Here is a 23,811-nt window from a genome sequence, read left to right as displayed (position 1 = left end):
GACAGAGAGAGGGCAAGGGGGAGAGAGAGAGGGTGGAACAGAGAGAGAGCATGAGCTTCACTGTCTCACATCCCTGAGGTCTTCAGTTAAATTCCTACCCAAGGTAACCAAGGCACTATATGTGTGGAGTTTGTATGTTTTCCATGTGTTTCCAAGTGTTTTCTCTGGATGCACCAGTTTCCTTCCACATTTTAAAAACATTTTGGTAGGCCAATTAGCTTCTGACAAATAAAAAATAATCTATAGTGTGTATCATACTTGCCAACTCTCCCTCATTGTCAGTGAGACTCCCTGAAATAGTAGCAATCTCCCTGTCTCCCTGATCGCACCTTACCCCAATTATGAAGCTGTTATATTAATAAAAAAACAGAGATATATACACTCAAATGGGATCATTAGTATAATTTCCCTGCATTGGTGATAATAAGGCACAATGATCCCTATGGCTACATACATTTTCTGATAAGTATCAATGTGTTTTATCAACAAATAGATCTTACTAACTACTTTGGGGCACATTTACCTTTGGATGCAAGTTAGTATTATGACTCGCCTCTCAGATGTAGCAGTACATGCCACTTTACCGCCGCGCTCATAGGTGCTGCTTTCACAATGTCCCTGAAATGCTTTTTCAAAAGTAGTCAAGTATGGTGTGTATGTGTGTCAGGGAATATAGATAGTAAGCTCCACTGTGACAGCGACTGATGTGAAATATTCTCTGTAAAGCGCTGCGTAATATGTGTACACTGTATAAATGACTTAATGAATAAATAATATAGTTGAAGAAGTATAATATTTAAATGTATTAATGTGTAACAGAAAAACTAAGAAGATATTTCTACTTAGTAAATGACAGCAGTGGGAAATGAATGTTTCCTGCTTGCCTTTATTGGTTATCCCTGTATTATCACACACAAAAAAAATGTAGCTGTATCATTTAGACATTCCTCAGCATGCATCAGAGCTAGTGTGTATGGGATAGTTGTGTCTCTCCCTCATGTTGTGAGGTAATAGAATAAACAGGAGCCAGTTTCCTGCCCGTCTGGCCCTGATTGGCCAGGGGGGAACCCAGGAATGTCAGGGCTGCTTTATATGGAGTGCTCTGCTGCTCAGAGAGAGCAGAACACATGCAGAGCGCACACAGAGGAGTGTAGAGAGCACAGCAGCAGAGGGGACCTGCTACCACAACACAGCCACCACCAGGGAGGACCTACAGTACCTGTATTTGTAGCTGGACAAAGTAAGGGGACATACAGTATAGTCCTTTATTGCTATGCATGTTCCTATTTGATTTGCATTACTGGAGAAACACATAGGGGCTGATTTTGAGTTGGGAGCAAAAAAAAAAAAGAAGCAGGTAATTTTGCGCCTAGAACAAACTATGTTGCACTGAAAGGGGTGCAAATACATTTATTATTTTTGCATGCAGGGTATATACTGGCTGCTTCTGCAATGTATGTAGCCCGCAAATGCTGGACAGCTTTATTTTTACACTGCAATTTAGATCTGAGCTTGAACAGGTGTCTTGCAGGACTAACTCTCTGCACATTTTACATCTTTCCCCCCCTGCAGTGCAACATGGTTTTACCAAGGTGCAAACTTACTCGCTTTTTTTTTTTTTTGTTCCCAACTCAGAATAAGCCCCATCATTGGTCATTTATCAGGTAGTACTAGTTAAACTATTCCAGTCATTTAATTTGGTTGGGTCCAAGTTTGTTTGAACTGACAAGGTTTATTATATACAGTAGGTGTATTAGTATGGAGTTTCATTTATTGGTGTTATTTTGATTTTTATCTATTTTATTGTTAGTCTTTTCCAGAGTAAAAAGCAACATAGTAAAGAGATTTGCGGTATTTACCACAACGTACTGATGTGTGTGTTTGGGGGGGATTGCACAGGTATACATTTACTTACCGAGCAGAATTCAAGGAATCTGTGAGACCTGACTGTACTGTGCATGATCATTAAGTGTTAGAAAAGTGAAATGTTTTTCATGTGATGTGCTAGCACTCGGGGGTTTAAATCACTTATTATATTTAATTTTTGAAAATGGATAACTCTTTGCACATAAGATAAGAGTCTATGAAAGGACTAAGCACAATTACATGATACTTGGGAATAATTATCTTTTCTGTAGCCTCAGGGTACAATAATTAAGCCGGTTTTTATATAATGTACTTTTGTATTGTCAGTTAGCTGTCGAAGGCTGATTGTGCTTGCTTTTCTTTACAAAGAATCTGCCACAGTATTGTATTTCCTTTCCCTGTCACTGAACATGTAGATCATTTTTCGAATTGCTTTTTGATTACTCAGTTACAGTCCCAGCAACATTAGCTGATTTAGTGTATTACACATAGACTTTGTCCAGTGTAAGTGCATACTGAATGCCTGCTGTGCCGTGAAATTATGTCATTCAGGATGATGAAGTATCATTGTTACAAGATGTTGTTTAACTTTGGCATGTACCACGGACTAGTTCAGCAGCTGATATGGTATATGTTGCATACTGATGCTTTATATACTTCTCAAAGATGTACATTCTGTTTATTTTAGAAATCACCACTGGTCTGCAGAATGGGGATAATGAAGGGTATTTTTCTATTAGTAATGCTGGCTGTTCCTGACACAAGGCAAGCATCAGGTAAGAAATATCTGACTTTTTGTAAAAACAAAATTAACAAGAATGCAATAGATATTCAATTTACGTTAGAGATGTATTGTGTCCCTATGACAGTGATGAGAGGTGAAGGACCTTCTCATTAACTATACAACATGATTTTACCAACCTGCCAAATGTTATATAAGTTTCATGGTAATGTAGTTAGATTTGATGTTTGGGTAACAGGGTTGTTTAAGACAGACCAAGTGGGTAGAATGTGAACTTGAAGCTGTTATTGTACTACAGATGTCAGCATTTCCTATCAGGTACCGGCAACGATTGACGTAAACCTAAAACCTGAATCCTTTGGCACTAAACTAGTTTGAGTAGTATTTGGCGTACATTTTCCAAAGCCTCTGAAACCTCTTGAAAGTTCCCTCTCTGGAAGTCTAAACTTCTTCTTTGTCTTTACCACCACAGAAAATGGAGCCGATGACAACAGTGTGTTTGACCTCTTCGAGCTAACGGGACTCAACCGTAAGCCAGGCCACCGCAAACCTCCGGGAGTCCAGCTAGTGAAGGGCCCTGATTCATCAAGCCCAGCCTATAGAATTGAAAAGCCCAACCTTATTCCACCAGTCCCTGAAGATAAATTTCAAGACTTGCTAGATGCTGTTCGAGCCGAACGGGGTTTTATCTTGTTGGCCACTTTGCGTCAAGTCAAGAAGACTAGAGGAGCACTTTTGTCGATTGAAAGGAAAGATGGCAAAGGCCATATCTTTAGCCTGACGTCCAATGGTGAAGCTGGAACTTTAGACTTGAGTGTGAGTGGTGAAGATAAGCAGCAGGTAGTGTCAGTCGAAGATGCTAAGCTGGCCACCGGCCACTGGAAGAACATTACCCTATTCATACAGGAAGATCGAGCTCAGCTTTATGTGGGATGTGACAAGATGGAAAATGCTGAGCTGGATGTGCCCATTCATCACATTCTCAATGGGGACTTGGCAAGCATCGCTCAACTGAGAGTAGCAAAAGGAGGCGTAAAAGACAACTTCCAGGTAAATCAAAAAGAGAAACATTGAGTAGATAAACAAACTAAAGGAATAAATATAGAACAAAGCTTTTTTGAGTGCCACATGTACCACACTTACTTTTTTACTATTGGTTAATCTGAAGAAAGTAAATTACGTAGATGGCGTTTTTTGGGGCGAATACGTTATAAGTTAAATAGTGCCTATGAGCTACTGCAATCTAAATGACGGTTCTGTTTTAACAGGGTCTGCTTCAGAACCTGCGTTTTGTGTTTGGCACCAGCATCGATGTGATTCTGAGAAACAAAGGCTGCTCCAGCTGTAAGTACAGTGAATCCATGAATATATGCAATACATGTACAAATACCACTAGTAGTGATCTATTATGCATTTAAGGTTCCTCTAACCTTATAAAATACACACTTCGCATCCCAACTTGCAAGAAATAATTAAACTCTACCTTTTTTTTGTCATTGATCCAGCAAATTATGATTTGGACAACTCGGTAAATGACTCGCGCCCGGCAATCCGCACCAATTACATTGGACACAAGACAAAGGACCTCAATGATGTATGCGGCATTTCCTGCGACGATCTGAACAATATGTTTTTGGAGATGAAAGGTCTAAAGAGAGTGATCTCGACCCTTCAGGACAAAATACAGAAAGTGGTAAGTCCAATTTAGATGAGATCCCGTTTCGTAAAAAATACTATTGGAGAAGCGAGGTATCATTATTTCTTTGTACTCTTGTAGACTGAGGACAATATGCTTCTTGCTAATGAGGTGAAGGTGAGGCCAGTTGATGGATGTCTACATAGTGGAGTCAAATATAACAATTTGGATGAATGGACAATTGACAGCTGCACTGAGTGTACATGCCAGGTAATTTACGCCTTGCAAAATGTATCTTTGCCTATTATCAGCTTATCATTATCACTGGTTATTTTAATCTTAAAATTCTATTTTCTGAATGATCATTTGATAACTTAGATACAAATAGCACGTTAAGTATTATGGTGCATACACATGGTCAGATTTTTCCTTCAGATATGAACGATAACGATGTAAAAATCGTTCAGTCGTTCATATCTGAAGGAAAATCTGACATATCTGACATAACTGAACGATGGACGATCAACGATGCGCGTTCCCGTTTGTCAGATAACGATATCTGACATCTGATGTGTTTGCAGTCAGACTTGGACGATTCCATTCATTTTAATGCAGTCAAAAATCGTTCAAAACTTTGGTAAAATCGTTCAATCGTTCATCTGACAAGTCTGACAAATCTGACCGTGTGTATGCTCCATTAGGCTCATAGCTACTGTAGCTATAATCATTAGTGACAGAAAGAGTAACTTAGATTGTAGGACTTCCCAGCTGTTAATCAGAATCATTGAACTGATTATTACTTTGTAAATATGTAAATACAGGTTGAGTCTCCCATATTCAAAAATGCTTGGGACCAGGGGTATTTTGGATAACGGAATATTCCGTATTTTGGAATAATTGCATATCATAATGAAATATCTTGGGAATGGGACCCCAGTATACACACAGAATGCATTTATGTTGTTATATACAGCTTATACACATATCCTGCAGCTCATTTTATACAATATTTTCAATACTTTTGTGGCTCAAGCAAAGTTTGTGTACATACATAAAATAAATTTATGTTTCATTTACACCCTATACACACAGCCTGAAGGTAATTTTATACCATATTTTTAATAATTTGTGCCTTAGACAAAGTTTGTGTACATTGAACCATCAAAAATCAAAGGTTTTATTATCTCAGTCATGCTAAAATTATTCCGTAATTCGGAATATTCCGTATTTCGGAATATTTGGATATGGGAGACTCAACCTGTAGCTATATATTGTGTCCCATCTAAGAACACACTTTCCCCAACCTTAAGTGGCCTAACTCATACATCACTTTATTTTGTAATTTTAGCGCTAACATAAAGGTCATTGAGATGTGTTATCGCTGAGGACTAAAAAAAATGTTTGCGCTAGATTGAATAGTATAGATGTTTACCGTTTTGTTTTCTTTGTTTAGAATTCAGCCATTTTCTGCCGCAAAGTGTCTTGTCCTCTGATGCCCTGCACCAATGCCACTATTCCAGATGGGGAATGCTGCCCCAGATGTTGGCGTAAGTAGTTGACTAGACAGCTCATTAATAACATAACACACGTCATTTTGTAGCACATCGCTAACGAGTCATTGTTGTAACAATAACACAATAGACATCTCAGAATGAAAGTGGACTTGGGAAGCTTAGAAAGAATGGACTTTACCCATTAGACCAGACAGCAAAAGTAAATCTTTTCATTCTGGATCACCTAATGAGTAATTCGTATTCCTTGCACAACTCCTTAAGCATTTTTGTTTAACGTTGAGAAGGTGTATCTGCAGCCTCAGGCTCAACATCTCATTTTCAAAAGGCGTAATGACAAATATGCAGATATTAATCTTGTAAATGCTGAACAAGTTGATTCAGGACAGAGATAAAATAGCTCTTATGAAAGTAGCACAGCTGCAGGTGCTGAACATTGACGGTCAGACCTGCTCAGTCCTGTGAGCTTCATACCTCTATCTCCTTGGCATGTATGGAACTCCCAGTCAGGAGATCCCCAGCTTGTACAGCTAGAGTACTTCATGTATCTACAGTACCAAACATTTTTCCAATTATAATAACTGGTGCATCTGTTTCCTTATCCTCTGAAGCATGTCTGTACTTAATAAAACTGAGCTTTTAAATGGAACAAAATCCCATGTTATATCTCCATTACGGTGGATAATTTACAAATGAGATTTATGACAGTTGATGTCTTACTTTACTACAGGACAAATCGTTTTTTATTTAGAGGAAAAGGTTTTGACTCTTTGCAGTTGGAAGCTTCAAGAAACAAGATAATGTTGTCGTAATGCAATTTATATTTTCTCTTTTCAGCAAGCGATTCTCCCGATGATGGCTGGTCTCCATGGTCCGAGTGGACTGCATGCTCAGTGACCTGCGGCCACGGAGTGCAGCAGAGAGGTCGGTCATGCGACAGCCTAAATAACCGCTGTGAAGGGTCCTCGGTCCAGACCAGGTCATGTCACATCCAAGAATGTGACAAGCGATGTGAGTAAAAGATTTTATTTCTTATTATTTACAAACATTCATTTTAAAACTTTATTTATAGTGGAGCCATATGCTCTTGGCATTTCTGTGACGTCTAAAGACTAATTTCTGTAGATTTCCTGTATGGCAAACGGCTTTAGTCTGCAGTAGTGCCTGCCAATGACACCCCTTGCGCTTTATTCCAACGCTTACAATCCAACTTGCTCATTTCAGTTGCTTTTCAAGTGAAGTTCAAAGAACTCACATAAGCTTCTTAGGCTCCTTGAGTCATGCTAATGTCAAGAGCTACTTTTAAGGCTGCATGCTTGGGATCACTACATCTCTAGAGCTGAAATACACTTGTTGGTTTCACAGGGATGACTGTGAGAACAATCCTTTTATGAATCAACCATTCAGAGGACAAATCTCAACTGATGGATTGCCTTGAAACAATATCCATAACATGTATATACCATATCTTGTGTTTTCTAGTTAATCAAGATGGTGGTTGGAGCCACTGGTCTCCTTGGTCATCCTGCTCGGTCACTTGTGGAAGTGGTCAGATCACTAGAATCCGTCTCTGCAACTCACCTGTCCCTCAGCTGACTGGGAAGCCGTGTGTGGGAGAAGGAAGGGAGAACAAGCCATGCCAGAAAGATCCTTGCCCAAGTGAGTGTCACTCTTTGCTGGCGGCTCCTTTGCATATTACCATTATTACCGTTCTTTAGCTGTAGAATTTCATAGCCTGACTCAAAGGTCAAATGACGCACACTGGAGACCAACAAAGAATGATGTATTATGTCAACTTTCCAGTGTTTGAGTGATATGAAGTTCTGCTAAAGGTCATTTCAAGGGGGAAGCCTGTGTTCTGATTGATTCTCCTTTGTTTCTGCCAGGAATGCTCGGCTCTGTCCCATATTCTGCTGTTTAGAAGTGACTTATGTAGACAATACAAACTAAGAGTTAACCCCGTGTCTGATCCTTCTTTTTCACAGTTAACGGTCAGTGGGGACCATACTCACCGTGGGATACATGCTCTGTGACCTGTGGAGGTGGGGTTCAGAAACGTGAACGTCTTTGCAATAACCCCAAGCCCCAGTACGGTGGTAAAGACTGTGTCGGAGTCCATGCTGATAGCCAGATCTGTAACAAGAAGGACTGTCCAATCGGTGAGCTAGTAGCCCACATAAAATCTACACATACAGTAATCTGGTAGTCCAGATGTCATAGACGCTTAATACATGCCTCTGCCTTCATTTTAGATGGATGTCTATCTAATCCTTGCTTTGCTGGAGTTAAGTGCACCAGCTTTGATGACGGTTCTTGGAAATGTGGTGATTGCCCTACGGGTTACAATGGAAATGGAACACAATGCACCGATGTAGACGAGGTGAGTTCCATAAACATTCACAGTGGATTTCTACATTAATGAACTGCTATGTGAAAATAACAGCTATATATAAGCGCCTGATGAAATAATGGACATGTGTATTAATATCCTAACTATTTTTCAATATAGTGCAAAGAGGTACCTGATGCCTGCTTTAACCTTAATGGAGTGCATAGATGTGAGAATACAGAACCAGGTTACAACTGTCTCCCTTGCCCTCCACGATACACGGGCACACAGCCATTTGGCAAGAGCATTGAAGACGCCACTGCAAACAAACAGGTACGATTCCCCAGCTATGGGATGAGCAAAAGTTTCAAATATATTCCACTTATTTTCATTGAGTTTGCACGTCACCGGCAGAGTTTGGTTTTACGTGTCCCTAGTGCTACCTGCACCAATCACAGCACACGGCAGAACTCCACATGGCTGCACATGACCAAATTTCCTTCAAAAGTTACTATGTGTAATATTTCACCTCAACTTTGCATGTCTGTAATATCCATATACTGTTGAAAACCTGCATCTGCCGTTGGCAATAAATCTTATTCTCTTTGTAGAGTGTACAAAATGTATTTGAAGTGTGACAAATTGAACACTTGTCGTGCTCAATACACTAATGTCGATCTCTGTTTCTGGAACACCAGGTCTGCAAGCCACGGAACCCTTGCACAGACGGAACGCACGACTGCAACAAGAACGCAAGATGTATCTACCTCGGCCTTTATACTGATCCCATGTTCCGCTGCGAGTGCAGGCCAGGGTACGCCGGCAATGGTATCATCTGCGGAGAAGACACAGATTTGGATGGATGGCCAAATGAGAACCTCACATGCGTTGCTAACGCTACCTATCACTGTAAAAAAGTAAGCGTGCGCAACCGTGCTTTAATCATTGGTCAAAGGTGCAATAAGAGCATCACGGGAGAGTTAGAAATATACACTCATATTCATGACCCTATTCTTTGTTCTAGGACAACTGCCCCAACCTCCCCAACTCAGGCCAAGAAGATTATGATAAGGACGGAATTGGCGACGCTTGCGATAGCGATGATGATAATGATGGAATCCCAGATGATAGGGTAAGAAAACAAAGACTATATTCATTCTTCATGTTTTTCGGAACCACAGGAATGTAGGTTTTTTTGCTCCTCATTGAGTTAAACAAAACAGTAGGAAAGTAAACAGTGCCAGCGGATTGGGGGGCGGGGGCGGGCGCTGAAGCAGAAAATATCATCTGGTTGTGAAATTTGTCTAGTAAATTGGGAAATCTTTTGGCCAGGATTGTACTATGAAGTGTTTTGCTAAGGCTGAACTTTGAAAGTGGAGTTGACCTCTTCGTTTCCTGCAAACAGCAGGATAACAAGTTTGAAACAAGCAGATGTTACCATACTCAACTGCCATAAGTAGATTTTGGCATGTAGGTGCCACTTTTCAGGTGGACCTACTAAACTTCAGAGGCATTAGATTGTGCTAAAAATATCACATCAATATAGTTTGACATGCAAGCTGTCTGTGGAAATAGAAACCTTTTTGCTGTTTGGAGACAGTATATAAAACTAGGTTCAGTAGAAGATATTAGCCGTGTCGTTTACTTGAAAACTGAAATTGCAAATCCTTAGACTTTTCTTTACTCCTGCAGGACAACTGTCAGTTCATATACAACCCCGCTCAGTATGACTATGATCGAGATGACGTGGGCGATCGTTGTGACAACTGCCCCTACAACCACAACCCAGACCAAGCCGACACGGACGCCAACGGGGAAGGGGATGCCTGTGCAGTGGATATCGATGGAGACGGTTAGTGTTCTTTTACTATTAGATAATCTTTCATTACAAAGATTGACCGTAGTTCTCTTTTGAGTATGAGTTTATGCTGAAGACAGCAGTGGCGTCCCTACCTGTTGATGCACCCGGTGCGGGTAGGGATGGGCAGTAGGGATGGACATAGATGGTCGATGTTTGCCGACCATCAATGTTTTTGTTGCGATGGTAGTGTTTTTACTATTCGATGGCGGCATTCCAATGTTTGCCGGTGGGGTGCCACGCACCCGAACACCGGTTTTAGTCTCTCCGGGGGTACATGAGGTGCGGGCTGTCCCCGGGGACCAGTGTACTTGTAGTGCCGGCTCCCTCACTGTGACACGAGCCTAGTGCTGCACGTAATTCTACAGTGCAGCACCCGGCTCCAGTCACTGAGATGGAGTCTGCACTTTGGTGCTCACCCCTCTGCGGATGACACCCGGGTGCGGCCAGCTTGTGATGCCACTGGAATACAGCCTTTTCCTGTCTGATATAATGCTTATTAGCCATTAAAGGCCTAGCACCAAACCCTGTCCAGAAAAAGTCATATACATTATGCTGGCTTTGTCGGCCTAAGAGGCAATTTACTGAGCCGCTGCCAAAATGACATCACACGGCACTTAATGCAAATTCATTCCACTTATCTTAAAGTTAATACATCTACAGAGTCTGGTTCATTACATAATGAACGCTGAAGGCTACAAATAGTAAAAAAATATTTCTAACACTCTAAACCAAGTGAAACATATTTGAATGCAATAGCAATCTGAGCAGATTATATTGAATTTAGGATTTTTTCTATTGCAGAATATCTAATTATTATATACATTAGTTGGACACAATTAAGGTGCCAGTACCTCCTAATGCGTGGTGAGATGTCACCAGTATACTAAATATTCTGTCATTTTAATGTTAGAGTTGAGGCCCATTTTAATTGCAATTAAAATATCTACAGTCCAATAACATGATACATATATTACCATTCTACAGGGATACTCAATGAGAAGGACAACTGCGCTTACGTATACAATGTAGACCAGAGAGATACAGATAAAGATGGAGTTGGAGACCAATGTGATAATTGTCCCATGGAGCACAACCCAGATCAGGTAAGGATTGGGAATATTTTATTGCCCATTAGGCCAGTATTAATGTAACCTAACAGGTGCTATAGTGCCGTGCCTCTGAGCTAAACCATTATCTGGCATATACTTTGCATAACGTTTCCACCTCACTTTGATGTCCACCAAGACGTCTCTCATGCCTTTCTGACCTTTACGGCTTTAGTAGTTTGACCTGTTAAGTCTTCCACCCTTAAGATGTTGCCAAAAGGCTCCGCAGTCCCATGCATTAGAACCCATCTGACCATAAGGATTGGTAGTTTAGGTCACCCTCTCCGTGCCATTCTGCACATCGTGGATTAGCTACTTTTGTAAAACCCCTTCCTCTTTAATCTTACTTTGTTGTTCTGTTTTAAGCTGAACACGCGTATAAATTCCAGAGCACTGCACAGTTCAGTCTTTTCTGCTTTCAACAGATGATTTCTCACAAAACAAGAAACACATAATCTCTTCAGGAACTGTGTTCTATGGGCAACAAGAGACTTAGTCACTCCCCTCTCAAGAACCCAGGGGATTTCTATTATTAATACGTTCCTTGGCAGGGTACCACTTTACAGAGTTACCATGGCTTGCCATCAAGTAGCCGCACCACGAGTTCCCTTAATGCCATTGCTCTTTCTTTCGCTTAAGCCTAGAAAGCCAGTGTAGCCAAGATCGACTTGAACACATAAGTGACAGCACAACACATGTCAATGACACATTATGTTGCCTGATTAGATGTTTGTGGGAAGAGACCAGAAACATTTGGCTTCCACATAACGCAGATGACTTATAGTTTCCAATTCTTCCCCAGACTGACTCTGACTCGGATCTTATTGGAGATCAGTGTGACAGCAATGAAGACATCGATGAAGATGGCCATCAGAATAACCTGGACAATTGCCCGTACATCCCGAATGCCAACCAAGCTGATCACGATAAGGATGGCAAGGGTGATGCTTGTGATCATGATGATGACAACGATGGCATCCCAGATGACAAAGACAACTGCAGGCTGGTGCCTAATCCTGATCAGACCGATACTAATGGTACGTGAAGAGTTGCTGGTTCGGGTTAGGAAATAATCCTTCACAAATCACTTTTATAGTATACATGAAAGGTCACAACAGAGCCGGTATTACGTTATTTGCTGAAAACATTACAATGTTCACATATGGTGGCATGCGAAAAGGGTAAATCGGACTCAAGGAAAACTCTTCTATTTTCCAGGTGATGGACGTGGTGACGTCTGTCAATATGACTTTGACAATGATAATATCCCAGACGCTGAAGACGTGTGTCCAGAGAATGTGGACATCAGTACAACTGATTTCCGTAAATTCCAAATGGTACCTTTGGATCCTAAAGGAACATCACAGATTGATCCTAACTGGGTGGTTAGACATCAGGGCAAGGAGTTGGTACAGACTGTTAATTGTGACCCCGGCATTGCAGTTGGTAAGTACCGCTAAAAGTTTAACACTGTTTTTCACTTTCCATCTGACATACAGTATACTGTAGATGGTGATTTGACCAATTAGGGGCTGACTTTGCTGATTGTTTCCTTGAAAGGTTTTGATGAGTTCAGCGCAGTAGACTTCAGTGGTACTTTCTTCATCAACACCGAGAGAGATGATGACTATGCTGGATTTGTGTTTGGCTACCAATCAAGCAGCAGATTTTATGTGGTTATGTGGAAACAAATCACCCAGACCTATTGGGACCAAACACCTACTAAAGCACAAGGCTACTCAGGTCTCTCCATTAAAGTAGTCAACTCAACGACTGGACCAGGAGAACATCTGCGTAATGCTTTGTGGCACACCGGAAACACATCAGGACAGGTACATGTCTTTACAGACATTTTTCTTTCAATGTTTTAGTACATGAGTTAAAACTGCACCAGTCAGAACACAGACTCATGACCATGCGAAATTGCATTAGAACTTTTGCTCAAACTTTAATTGTTTATGTCCTTTTTTTCTTTTATTACAGGTTCGTACCTTGTGGCATGACCCTCGCCATACAGGATGGAAAGATTTCACAGCTTACAGATGGCATTTAACTCACAGACCAAAGACTGGCTTCATTCGGTAAGAATGGAAATACGGATGTAAAATTATTGTGTTATAGTCTTAAAACATTTTCTTATTTTTATCCTATTGCATGTAGCCATATATTTGTCTGGCAAAATGTTGTACATGGAAGTCCTAATGGACAATCAACATAAATACACATACAATAACACTATGGGGTCCACCGGAACCTAATGGTTTTAATACATCATTTGAAAAACAAGAAAGATAGCCGTATTCTAATAGCCATAAGTTTGCATAGCTACCGTTCGTAACTTTGAAATCGAATTGAATGAGCCTCTATGAGTTTAACTGACATATATATGCAGAAAGGCGACAATTTGCTTAAATTTTTTTTGACGTTCTCTTTGTAGTGTCCTGAAAAGACTGGTTCGTTTGGAGCCAGTGAGGACAAGGGATTACTCACTTTGAACGCTCACTCAGGGACCTGTAACTTGTGGCTGACTGAAGATCACTGCTTTTGCAGTTGGTTAACAGACACAGTTGCATTCCCTTGTTTTTACTGTTGAACTACAATACCTATCATTTACAAGATATATATTTGTTTAGGGTTCTCTTGAATCAGTAGATTTAATACCATTTTCCTCAATTCCTTTTAGTGTTATAATGCACGAAGGCAAGAAAATCATGGCTGACTCAGGACCAATTTACGACAAGACATATGCTGGAGGAAGATTAGGGCTCTTTGTCTTTTCACAAGAGATGGTGTTTTTCTCAGATCTTAAATATGAGTGCAGAGGTGAGTTGGCGCTATATTACACACACAATATACGGTGATTGGCTAAATCATAGCTTGCATCATAAAAAAGCATGTGGTGAAGTTTGAGTAGTAAAAGTTAGACATATGAATCCAGAATTCAGTTTACAACACAAACTCTTCATTAAACTAGGCCGTTCAGCCTATAGCTTCAAAATCAGTGTATAGCTCCACCATGAGCCTATAGCTATACCATCAGACTATAGCTCCATAATCAGCCTATACAGTACCTCCACCTGTGAATATTAACCTATGGCTCCCTTCTAGCTTCATCATGCACATTGGGGGTTTACCTAAACTCTACCTATAACCTCCTCATTAGTTTAGATAGAGCCAGTGGGATAGCCCTGAGCACCACCACCTCCTCGGGCACTATATCAAAGTAGTGTTCTACCCCTAATACTTCCCTCATGCACTTCTCCCTTAACCCCCCTTAGTCCCCTACCACACACACTTCTTACCTTGTGTGAAACAAGCAGTAAAATGGTGGCTGCCATCCTCTGCTCAGCCTGAGAGTGTGGTACTAGGTCTACTCCAATCCCTTCAAAGGTAGGAAGCTGTCAGCCGCTGCTCTATCCTGTAGGTACATTAAACAATAAATGTTTGATATTGGGGGGAGAGGTATCAAACCTTCTAAGAAGTTGGAGAAGTTGCCCATACCAACCAATCAGCTTGTACTTATCATGTTATAGAATGTTCTTGATAAATGCAAGCTAGAAGCTGATTGGTCAACTGATGGGCAACTTCTCTAATCTTTATAAGGTTAGCTACATTTCTTCCATTATATCACTGTTTCATTGTTTAGGGGCCCTTACATCTGCGCTGCAATTCCCCGATCCACTGATCCTGATCCAATCCTCCAATCAAAACTGCTGATCGGTTGTCACTAATGATCAGCAGATCGTCTTTAAATCGGCAAAATTGTGCATGTTAAAAACCCCTGATTTGCAGAACCCCGATCATTTTGTGGTTGGGCTTGGCAAATTTGGGAAATCCAACATATTAGATTTCCCCCATGCCGTGACCTAGACTTCTGGGGATCTGGGAATTGCGACAATCTGATATATGGGGGCCTTTAGGCACCCCCTACACCTTTGTGCCCTCTTCAGCAGTCTTAGGTCACATAGTGGTAGCACCACGCCTTAGTAGAGGAAACCATTTGGTTGGCTAAACCGTTATTCATAAGAGTTTAAACCTATATAAAAAAAAGTGCCTCCACTTCACGGTCACAAAAAGTTGTAATGTCTTCTATGATCGATAATAATCCAAATCCAGCCCTCAACCTCTGTTAGTAAGTTTAAAATACTGCTTAATACATTATGTAATAAATTTTTAGTAACAGTATAAGTAATGTCGCTATGTTTCTTGTTTCTTTTAGACCCATAGATGCAGAGCTTATACATTCAGTGAATGTAATGGAAACCTTATAGCACCTTCAGAATCGTTAGATTTGTTCCATCTCTTGGTGATTTCTTCCATCCTTTTTTTTTTTTTCTTGTTGGAACAAAAAGATCACTCCAAGAACTTGTAACTAAGGAAGAGACATTACCTTAATGGATTGATTTACTCAGTGTGAAATCTTGGGGTCGATCACATCAATCAAGTTCTTATTTGTTTTGTTTTGGAAGGCACAAATCTATCAAAATACAATAGACTTTCTCCTAAAAGTGCCTCAAGGAAGATCATCAGTGGGGAAAAAAAAAAAATTCAAGATGACCGGTAAAAAGGTTTATCGTATATTAGAAGCAGCATACAAAGAAACTATCAGTACTAGTGCACAAGTAATTGATGTTTTACTGGAGTGGTGGCTCCACCACAAAAGAGGAGAGATGCAATAATTCAAAAAGAAAAAGAAAAAATTTCAGTGTATGGACATGTAAAAAGTACAATGTAGCTGGGTTGGAACGGATGAGTGTGAGTGTATTCTAAAGCGGACAACTTAACTATCTCAAGATATCACTGCCTGGTTGAGAGCGACTGTGTGTGTGTGTGTGTGTGTGTGTGTGTGTGTGTGTGTGTGTGTGTGTGTGTGTGTGTGTGTGTGTGTGTGTGTGTGTGTGTGTGTGTGTGTAGAAGAGTGTGTGAGTGGGTGTGTGCGTTTTATTAGACTGTTAGGACAGATACACTATGCACTTCTTCCAGTTTTTGGCGACAAAAAAAATATTTGCACAACATTATACATATCTGTTGGTGCAACACAATTAGTAGCACTTATACGAGACAAATAGGATTGATCATGACAACTCATGACATAAATTCAGAGATACAGGGAAAAAAAGCAGGACAAGTGGTAACTTTATTTTGTTTTACTTGAGATTGACGGACAGAGGTAGATTGGGCTCTTTCTCTGTTTGGTTACGGTTCAGACGCAGTTCTATAAATGTTCCTTCTGCAGGCAAGGCTGCATAACATGTTGATCTTGCTAAAGAACCAGAGGGAGAGCAAGGCAAGAGGGGTGGAGGGTTTAGGTACAGCACATTCTCTGTGCTACACGTTCAAATGCAAACCATATGTCTCCATACAGTCATATAACACCGTAATGACACTGTGGCAGGTAGACAGTACTCCGCAAAAAATAAAAAATAAATAATAATACAAAGAGTAGACCAGCAGACTTAAATCTTCATGTACAAATATTACCTCACTGTGTGACTGAGAAACAGATAATGTCTTTGATACAAGAGGGAAGAAAAAAAATGGAGAGATATTTAACAAGCATTTAAAATCTACTGTAGTGTTAATCAGTTCTGTATATAGTTACAATGACTTTGTATCCCCAGGAAAGTATTTTAAACGTTTTTTTTTGTTTTTTTTTAAATAAAGAGTATTGTAATATGTTTTTTCTATATTTTAGCAATTCCATTGCTTTTTTTTTGTATAAATGATTTGTATTTGTATTGCTGTTTAGTGTTATGGGTAATTTTTTTTTTGTAGATATGCTATTTAAATAATTTATGAGGAAGTGCTTTCCGTAGTGTCCTTGCTCTATTTGTATAAACTGTTTGCACTTGAAAAGAGCTTTGCAATATCTGCCCAAGTTTTTTTTTTTTTTGTAATATCAGTGTATACTTTTTGTGATAAAGAAAGAGAAAAACCTTGCCTTTTGTACACAGTTTGTTAAAATGTTAACTTGTTTTTGTAAATTGTACAGCGAACGTTGTCATAAAATATAAAATAAATCCTAAAATATATGAAGTTCTTAATAGTGTATTTGTTCAATCCGGCTGCTGTTATCAAACTTTGTCAAATATTACAATAAAATAGAGGTCTTAAAATAGACTTACACAATGAATTCACAGAATTCTAATTCAGAATTTTGATTAGGAGTTTTGATTAGGATTTTTCTTTTAAATAAATATATTTTTAGTCATTAAATAAGTAATATGGCTTTTCTTTAAAAGAGGAGATCCCTATATTAAAATTTTCTCCAGGGGCCTCTTTGCTTAGGGAACAATTCAATCCTCTGGAATGTGCCACTAATACGCAAGGTCCAGTTGCGCACATTACTGTTCAATAGACAATCTTTGCTCATTTTCCTGTGCTCCTCTATGTAGTGTGGGGAAAAAATGAGCGCATATATTAATCGTGGAGTTCCTTCGCTTCAGCGTTCTGGAAGCACTCGGCGCAAATCACCGAAAATGGAATACCCCCCAATGGTGTAGTGTAGGTACTTTTACGGGCATATTTACAAAAGTGCGGATTTTTAGAAGTGGAGTAATTGCCCGTAGCAACCAACCAGATTCTACTTATCACTTATCTAGCACCTTCTACAACAGGTATGTCAAACTCAAAATAACCAACCAGGCCGAATATTCAAGGTCTAAGAGTGTGTGGGCCGCCACAAAAAAAAGTCTTATATGCAATTTTGAAAGGTTTATTATTAATAAAAACCAAAGCAGTGCCACCTTTAGTACTGCCCCTTATGCCATGCCGCCTGGATTTGTGCCCCTTATGCAGTGCCCTAGTAGTGCCCATTATGCAGTGCCCCAGTAATGCCCCTTATGTTGTGCCCCCAGTAATGTCCCTAGTAGTGCCCCTTATGCAGTGCCCCCAGTAATGCCCATTATGCAGAGCCCCCAGTAATGTCCCTAGTAGTGCCCCCAGTAATGTCCCTAGTAGTGCCCCTTATGCAGTGCCCCCAGTGATGCCCCTTATGCAGAGCCCCCAGTAATGTCCCTAGTAGTGCCCCCAGTAATGCCCCTAGTAGTGCCAGTTATGCAGAGCCCCCAATAATACACCTTTTGCAGAACCCCCAGTAATGTCCCTAGTAGTGCCCCTTATGCAGAGCAGAGCCCCCAGTAATGCCCCTTATGCAGAGCCCCCAGTAATGTCCCTAGAAGTGCCCCTTATGCAGTGCCCCCAGTAATGCCCCTTATGTTGTGCCCCCAGTAATGCCCCTTATGCAGAGCCCCCGGTAATGTCTCTAGTAGTGCCCCTTATGCAGAGCCCCCAGTTATGCCCCTTATGCAAAGCCCCTTATGTCGTGCCCCTTATGCTGTGCCCCCTCCTAGTATAGAACAGGCCCCACTCACCTGTGCAGAACTTACCTTTCTTCACGATGGCTGCTGGGCACCACTCCAGTCCACACCATGATGTCACCCGCACGCTACATCACTGGGAACACTGGCCTCTGAAGTGATTAGAGGCTTCTGATCGCTTTAGAGACCAGCGTTGCCAGCTTTTAATAAGGTAACTGCCCGATCGGAGCTGAGCTCCGATCGTGGCAGGGGTATGGGCCGCATATTATATACAGTATATGTGGGCCCACACTGTCAGGCCTCACAAAATGTTTATTCGGGACGCATGTTTGATGTGCCTGTTCTAGAAGATAATAGCTAAAATCTGTTTGGTTGCTATGGGCAAAATCTCCACTTCTAAAAAACGGCACTTTAGTAATTAATACCCCATACAGACTTCTCTATTACTAGTAAATAGCTTGGTGGATGCATGTTTTTTGTCTAGACTGAATCAGTGATAGGTAACATGAAAAACTTTGGGGGCCACATAACTCCAAATTTCAGTAGCAAGTTAAATTAACACAGATAGTCAATTAAAGATATACCTATCTGCTATAACATATAAGTAGGCCATTTTTATAGAAGAGATACAAGCTATAACAAACAAATATGACAACAAAGCAAGAAGTAGCTGGGGGCTACAAGTGAAGGCCTGGAGATAACATACTTTTTGTACTAATAGCTTGTAAATGATCATTTCTTTAGTCAGACGTAGGCAACCTGCGACTCTTCAGTTGTTGCAGCAGGACAAAGTACAACATCCCAACATGCATTGCCAGCCGTAGGGATTGCAGCTCCACAGCAGCAGGAGGTTACAGGTAGCCTATTACCGGCCTAGGGTAGTATCACATGGCAACGAAGGAACAACGCTCCACTGTACATAGAAAAGTAGACTGTTCATATACATTAAAGTAAACTGGAAACACCCCACTCCTATCACACAAGAGGAACACTTTAGTTCAGGGGATGCTGCAAGGAGACACCACCTTTGAGGGAACTCTATTTCGGCAGATAGAGTCTTACAGAAATCCTGTTCCTACCTGTCCTAAGCTATGTTCTCTGTACATGCATTGCACATGTATGTCTAGCTTCAGACACAGCCCACGTGTTGGAACCAAAAGATTGCTGTAAATTCCATCTTAATATTCTGCACAGTGTGAGATCCAGGGAGTTGCCTACTGGCAATAAAAAGATTAAAAAAGTATTTTTGATGTTTTCTACCTGTACTTCATTATCTATCATAATCTTCTATGATCAAGAAAGAGCATTATATCCAGTAGCCAACAAAAAATGTTTCTAATCAAGGGCATTCCCACATTGTAGTCAGTCACTGTGCAGAGATGTAGTGTTAAACAGAAGGAGAAAGGGGTAAAAAGTAAAGTTATAGCTAACAGTATCGTGGGTTTCAGTGATATATATATTAATAATCATTGAGCACGTTAGCCTCATCTGTGCTACAACTGTAATACTAATATTTAATTGTAGTCTGGTTTAGGAATGGCCATCGGTGGGTTAGCCATTGATAGCCACCATCGATGTTACCATTGATTATTAACCTTGATGGTATGAAGCCATCGACAGGGAACCATTGATGATTTTGCCCACCAATGGCTATCCCTGCTCTCTTACTCACCAGGCTGTGGACCAATCATAGCTGGGGGCGGATTTGGGGGTAGGGTGGGTTGTGTGGGTAGAGCTATGATCCGTGACCCAGTGCCAGGGAGGGATGCGGAGCATCCCAGCACCGGGGAGGGACATGGAGCATCCCAACACCAGGGATGAAATCCTGAGCCACTTATTGCACCTTTGTGATGTATAATAAACCTGTTTTTGCACCATTGTTCCTGGTTTAATGGACACAACGATGGATTAGCACGGAATACTGTGGTCATTGCACAGGTACAAGCCAGGAGGCTGCAGGCAGAATGCAGGATAGATACAATAATGTTCCTTATACTACACCTGAATTCAGAAATATTTCACTTCGAAGTTGTGGTTCCCAAACTGCTCTTAGGCAGCACAGTGCACTCTCAGAAGTGCTGCAGCCTGCGGCCCGCAGGTACTCTGGGCACATGGTTGTAGGCTAGGCTGCTCGCTGCCTGTCAGCATGCTCTGACTTACACACACTGCTTTGCTTACTGCGCATCTCTGCAACCTCACCCCTTCCTCCCTATATTCTCCTCCACACAGATTCCTACACACAGAGGCTCTGATTCAGAGCCGGACGCTCTGACAGAGCGCTCGCTCTGAATCAGGGCCGTCCCTCCTTCATTTTGGAGCGGCCTCCTGGCCGCTCGCATAGCTGCGGGTACCCACCCACAGCTATAGCGAGCGGCCAAAATGATGGTCGCGATGGTCAAGACCAACGCGACCAATGGGCTTGCGACGAGACCCTGCGGTAGGGTCTCGCTGCCGCAAGCCCAGGAGTGCTTTTGGCTCTATCAGAGCCAAAAGCACTCCCACTGATATCACTAGTGACGTCAGTGGGGCCGGCCCCAGACGGGGGCATCCACGCCCCCGGCATGCCCACCAAAGGGGGTTTGCTGTCAATCACCATCGACAGCACTCCCCCTTTGGTGCGAGACCCATAACGACGGCTTGGCCGTCGTTATTCGGGTCTCGCGCATGCACACGACGGAGCCGCCTCCATCGTGCGCATGCGCACTTGGGCACCATCGACCCGCTTGCGAGCGCTCAGTGCTCGCGAGCGGGTCTGAATCAGGCCCAGAGTCCCAGCTCCCAGTACAAGGAAGAATGTTAGTAGGGTCCACTCTCCTCACCTGCCCACCTCCGACTTTGATTCCCCATACAATATGTTTGTCCAATCCTGGTATCTGTCTCTGACCGTCCTGTGCATCTGTCACCCCCTTTGTGTTAGTCTCACTGTCTCCAATATTGTATGTCTTGTTGAAATATAGTTGAATAGTTAAATGCTACAGACTGTCTCTTACAGTAACTGTGTGTTATTGACTTGTATGACTCATATCAGCCACAATAACATTACATGTCAATAGTGCACGACTAGTCACATGCCAGATTTAAACTTCAACCCAATTAGACTGCAGGTGCAAGACTAGTTTACTTGGCTCTATAAATGGGTCTACATGTGCCTAAGCCTTTCAGTGTGTTATTGGAGCATTACAGTGCTGTACTGCTGTACAGTACTTAGCCCAAGAGAGATTATTACCTTAACATACTGACTGCTGTTTATTTTCTATCATCTGTTATCTTCAATATAACCTACTGTGGTGTTGAATCAATGTGTGGATTAACCTTCTTGCTCGCATCCGCTACGCACTTACCAGCGTGTAGGCATCTGCCAATATATCTACCGTCTCTTTGTCTCCCCATGTGTGGCTCTCTGCTCCCCAACCCTTTGTATATATGTGTGACATGCCCCCCCCCATCCCATCTGTCCCCCTTCCGTTTAGTCAGGCCTTGCTAGTTAGTTCAAATAAAAATTAAAAAAAATCCTACTCCCTACCTCAGAGTTCTTCCAGCACCAGTGCTTATAGCCTAGGATATTTGCAGCAAAATCGAGTAGATGGACAGCATATGGTCCCCCTGAAAAAGCTGCTACCAGCGCCAGGCTATGACTGGTAACAGCATGGGTTGTGGTTAGGGCTGGTTCTTATTATGGCGGAGACACCCCATGCTTTCCATGATATAGCATCATATGGTGTGACCAGCCCAGTCTGACATCCAGTAGCTTAATGCTAGTAGGGTTTTCTTTTTGGTGCTACTGGCCTAAGCTGTGAGCGCTAGCACTGGCAGTGTTTGGCAACTCTACATGCTACCTGCAATACATATATTTTGGGATACAATTTATATCTCTGATCTCATCTCCCTTCACGCTCCTCTCCGCCCTCTTCGCTCAACTAATGCACGCCGCCTTTCATGCCAGCTGATTACATCCTCCCACTCCCGCCTCCAAGATTTTGCCCGCACTGCTCCCCACCTCTGGAACTCTCTCCCACTCCGCATCAGACTCTCCACCTGTTTGCAATCCTTCAAACGGGCTCTCAAGACCCACTACTTCATCAAAGCCTTCCAGCTATCATTCTAACTCCTTGCTACATGCTCATTCGTCCCCATCTACCCCATCTGTGTCAACCCAGTTTGTCTTCCCCCACCTTTTTAGAATGTAAGCTCTCACGAGCAGGGCCATCTACCCTCTTGTGCTTCTCCTTACTATAGTGTCATTTACTTCTTACTCACCACTAGGGCACCTAACACTTGGTTGCTTATGCTCTGTTGCTTATCTGGGTGATATGGTCACTAATGTAGCAATATATATTATCCATGTCCTGTATTGTATTGTTCTGTAAGTCACTTGTATACAATTTGTTTTTGTACTTTGTAAGGCGCTGCGGAACACTTGTGGCGCCATATAAATAAATGCTAATAATAATAATAATATCTTCACTTTTGGTTCAAATTGCTTTCAACTTTACAACAGGCCCATACTGCATACAGTACTTCGCTGTAAGCTTCAGCAATTAAAGGACACTGACTATATATGTTGGAAATATGTGTGTACAAGCTTGATGATATCGCCGAGTTTCTGTACACACCAGCGGATGCCCTAAGGCTATGAACAGCCTAGTGTAGTGGTTTATTGAAGGTAAAGCAGTTACAGCCATACTCACTGTTATACACATAGCTAGATGGAAGGGATCTTGAGCGGAGCGGAATGTCATACAGCTCACCAGCTAGTGAGTGTATGAAGGTTAGCAGCTAGCAGTGCAGAAACACTGGAAGGTGTTTTGGCTCGCAGGTATTTGCAGGACTTACAGGAGCTAAGTGGAACACAAGATGGCACCGCACATGCGCAGTACTTAGATCGGGTGCCATCTACAAACAGAGAATGAGGCCTCCCTACAGAAGCAATATGGAATCTGTGCAGTAGTGCACTCCACCTGCAACAATATAAAATGTACTGCTGTTAAACAACAAATTGCTGTACTGATTCCCGGTATCCTTTCTACTTCAGATATCTGCCTGCAGCTGTAAATGAACCTGGTTATAAAGATATCAGCTAAATGACAAAGTGGAAGCAGTTGCATAGCAAGGCTGCATATTCTGGGATTATTATATAGAAGACACATTCTGTGAGCTACGAGTCCACTGTGACTATAAATTGTTGTTTGCCAAATATCTATGCTGCTTTCTGTATAGTCTCTGGATTTTAAAGGGACAAAGTTATTGCAAGGAAACACAGCAATAGATTGTTCAGCTCCTGGGAGAACAAATAGCCTCAACTGTTCAAAAAGACTAATTCCTAAAAGTACAGTGAACCTATTGCGTTGTAACGCTAATGGTGCGTACACACGGGCCGATCGACAACAATAACGACATCGTTGTTCGATCTCACGGGTATCGATCAATATCGATCATCCAGC

At 41.7% G+C, this 23,811-nt stretch overlaps 1 protein-coding gene across 1 annotated transcript; it reads left to right on the top strand.

Moving 5' to 3' along the window:
- Positions 1–1,104: 1,104 nt before the first annotated feature.
- Positions 1,105–17,083, top strand: THBS1 (thrombospondin 1). Its single transcript, XM_088465331.1, has 22 exons — positions 1,105–1,240; positions 2,555–2,642; positions 3,081–3,658; positions 3,877–3,952; positions 4,114–4,301; positions 4,386–4,514; positions 5,698–5,791; positions 6,593–6,766; positions 7,238–7,414; positions 7,741–7,914; positions 8,008–8,135; positions 8,265–8,417; positions 8,783–9,001; positions 9,109–9,216; positions 9,777–9,936; positions 10,930–11,048; positions 11,854–12,088; positions 12,270–12,497; positions 12,612–12,883; positions 13,035–13,132; positions 13,735–13,874; positions 15,271–17,083. The coding sequence occupies exons 2-22, from the start codon at positions 2,576–2,578 to the stop codon at positions 15,276–15,278; spliced, it is 3,525 nt and encodes a 1,174-aa protein (XP_088321457.1). The 5' UTR covers positions 1,105–1,240; positions 2,555–2,575; the 3' UTR covers positions 15,279–17,083.
- The last annotated feature ends 6,728 nt before the right edge of the window (positions 17,084–23,811 follow it).

Source organism: Taudactylus pleione, unplaced genomic scaffold (genome assembly GCF_031769625.1).
Source record: "Taudactylus pleione unplaced genomic scaffold, aTauple2 ptg001956l, whole genome shotgun sequence".
NCBI lineage: Eukaryota > Metazoa > Chordata > Amphibia > Anura > Myobatrachidae > Taudactylus > Taudactylus pleione.
The sequence above is the reverse complement of the archived record's forward strand: the minus strand, read 5'-3'. Positions and strand labels throughout refer to the sequence as shown.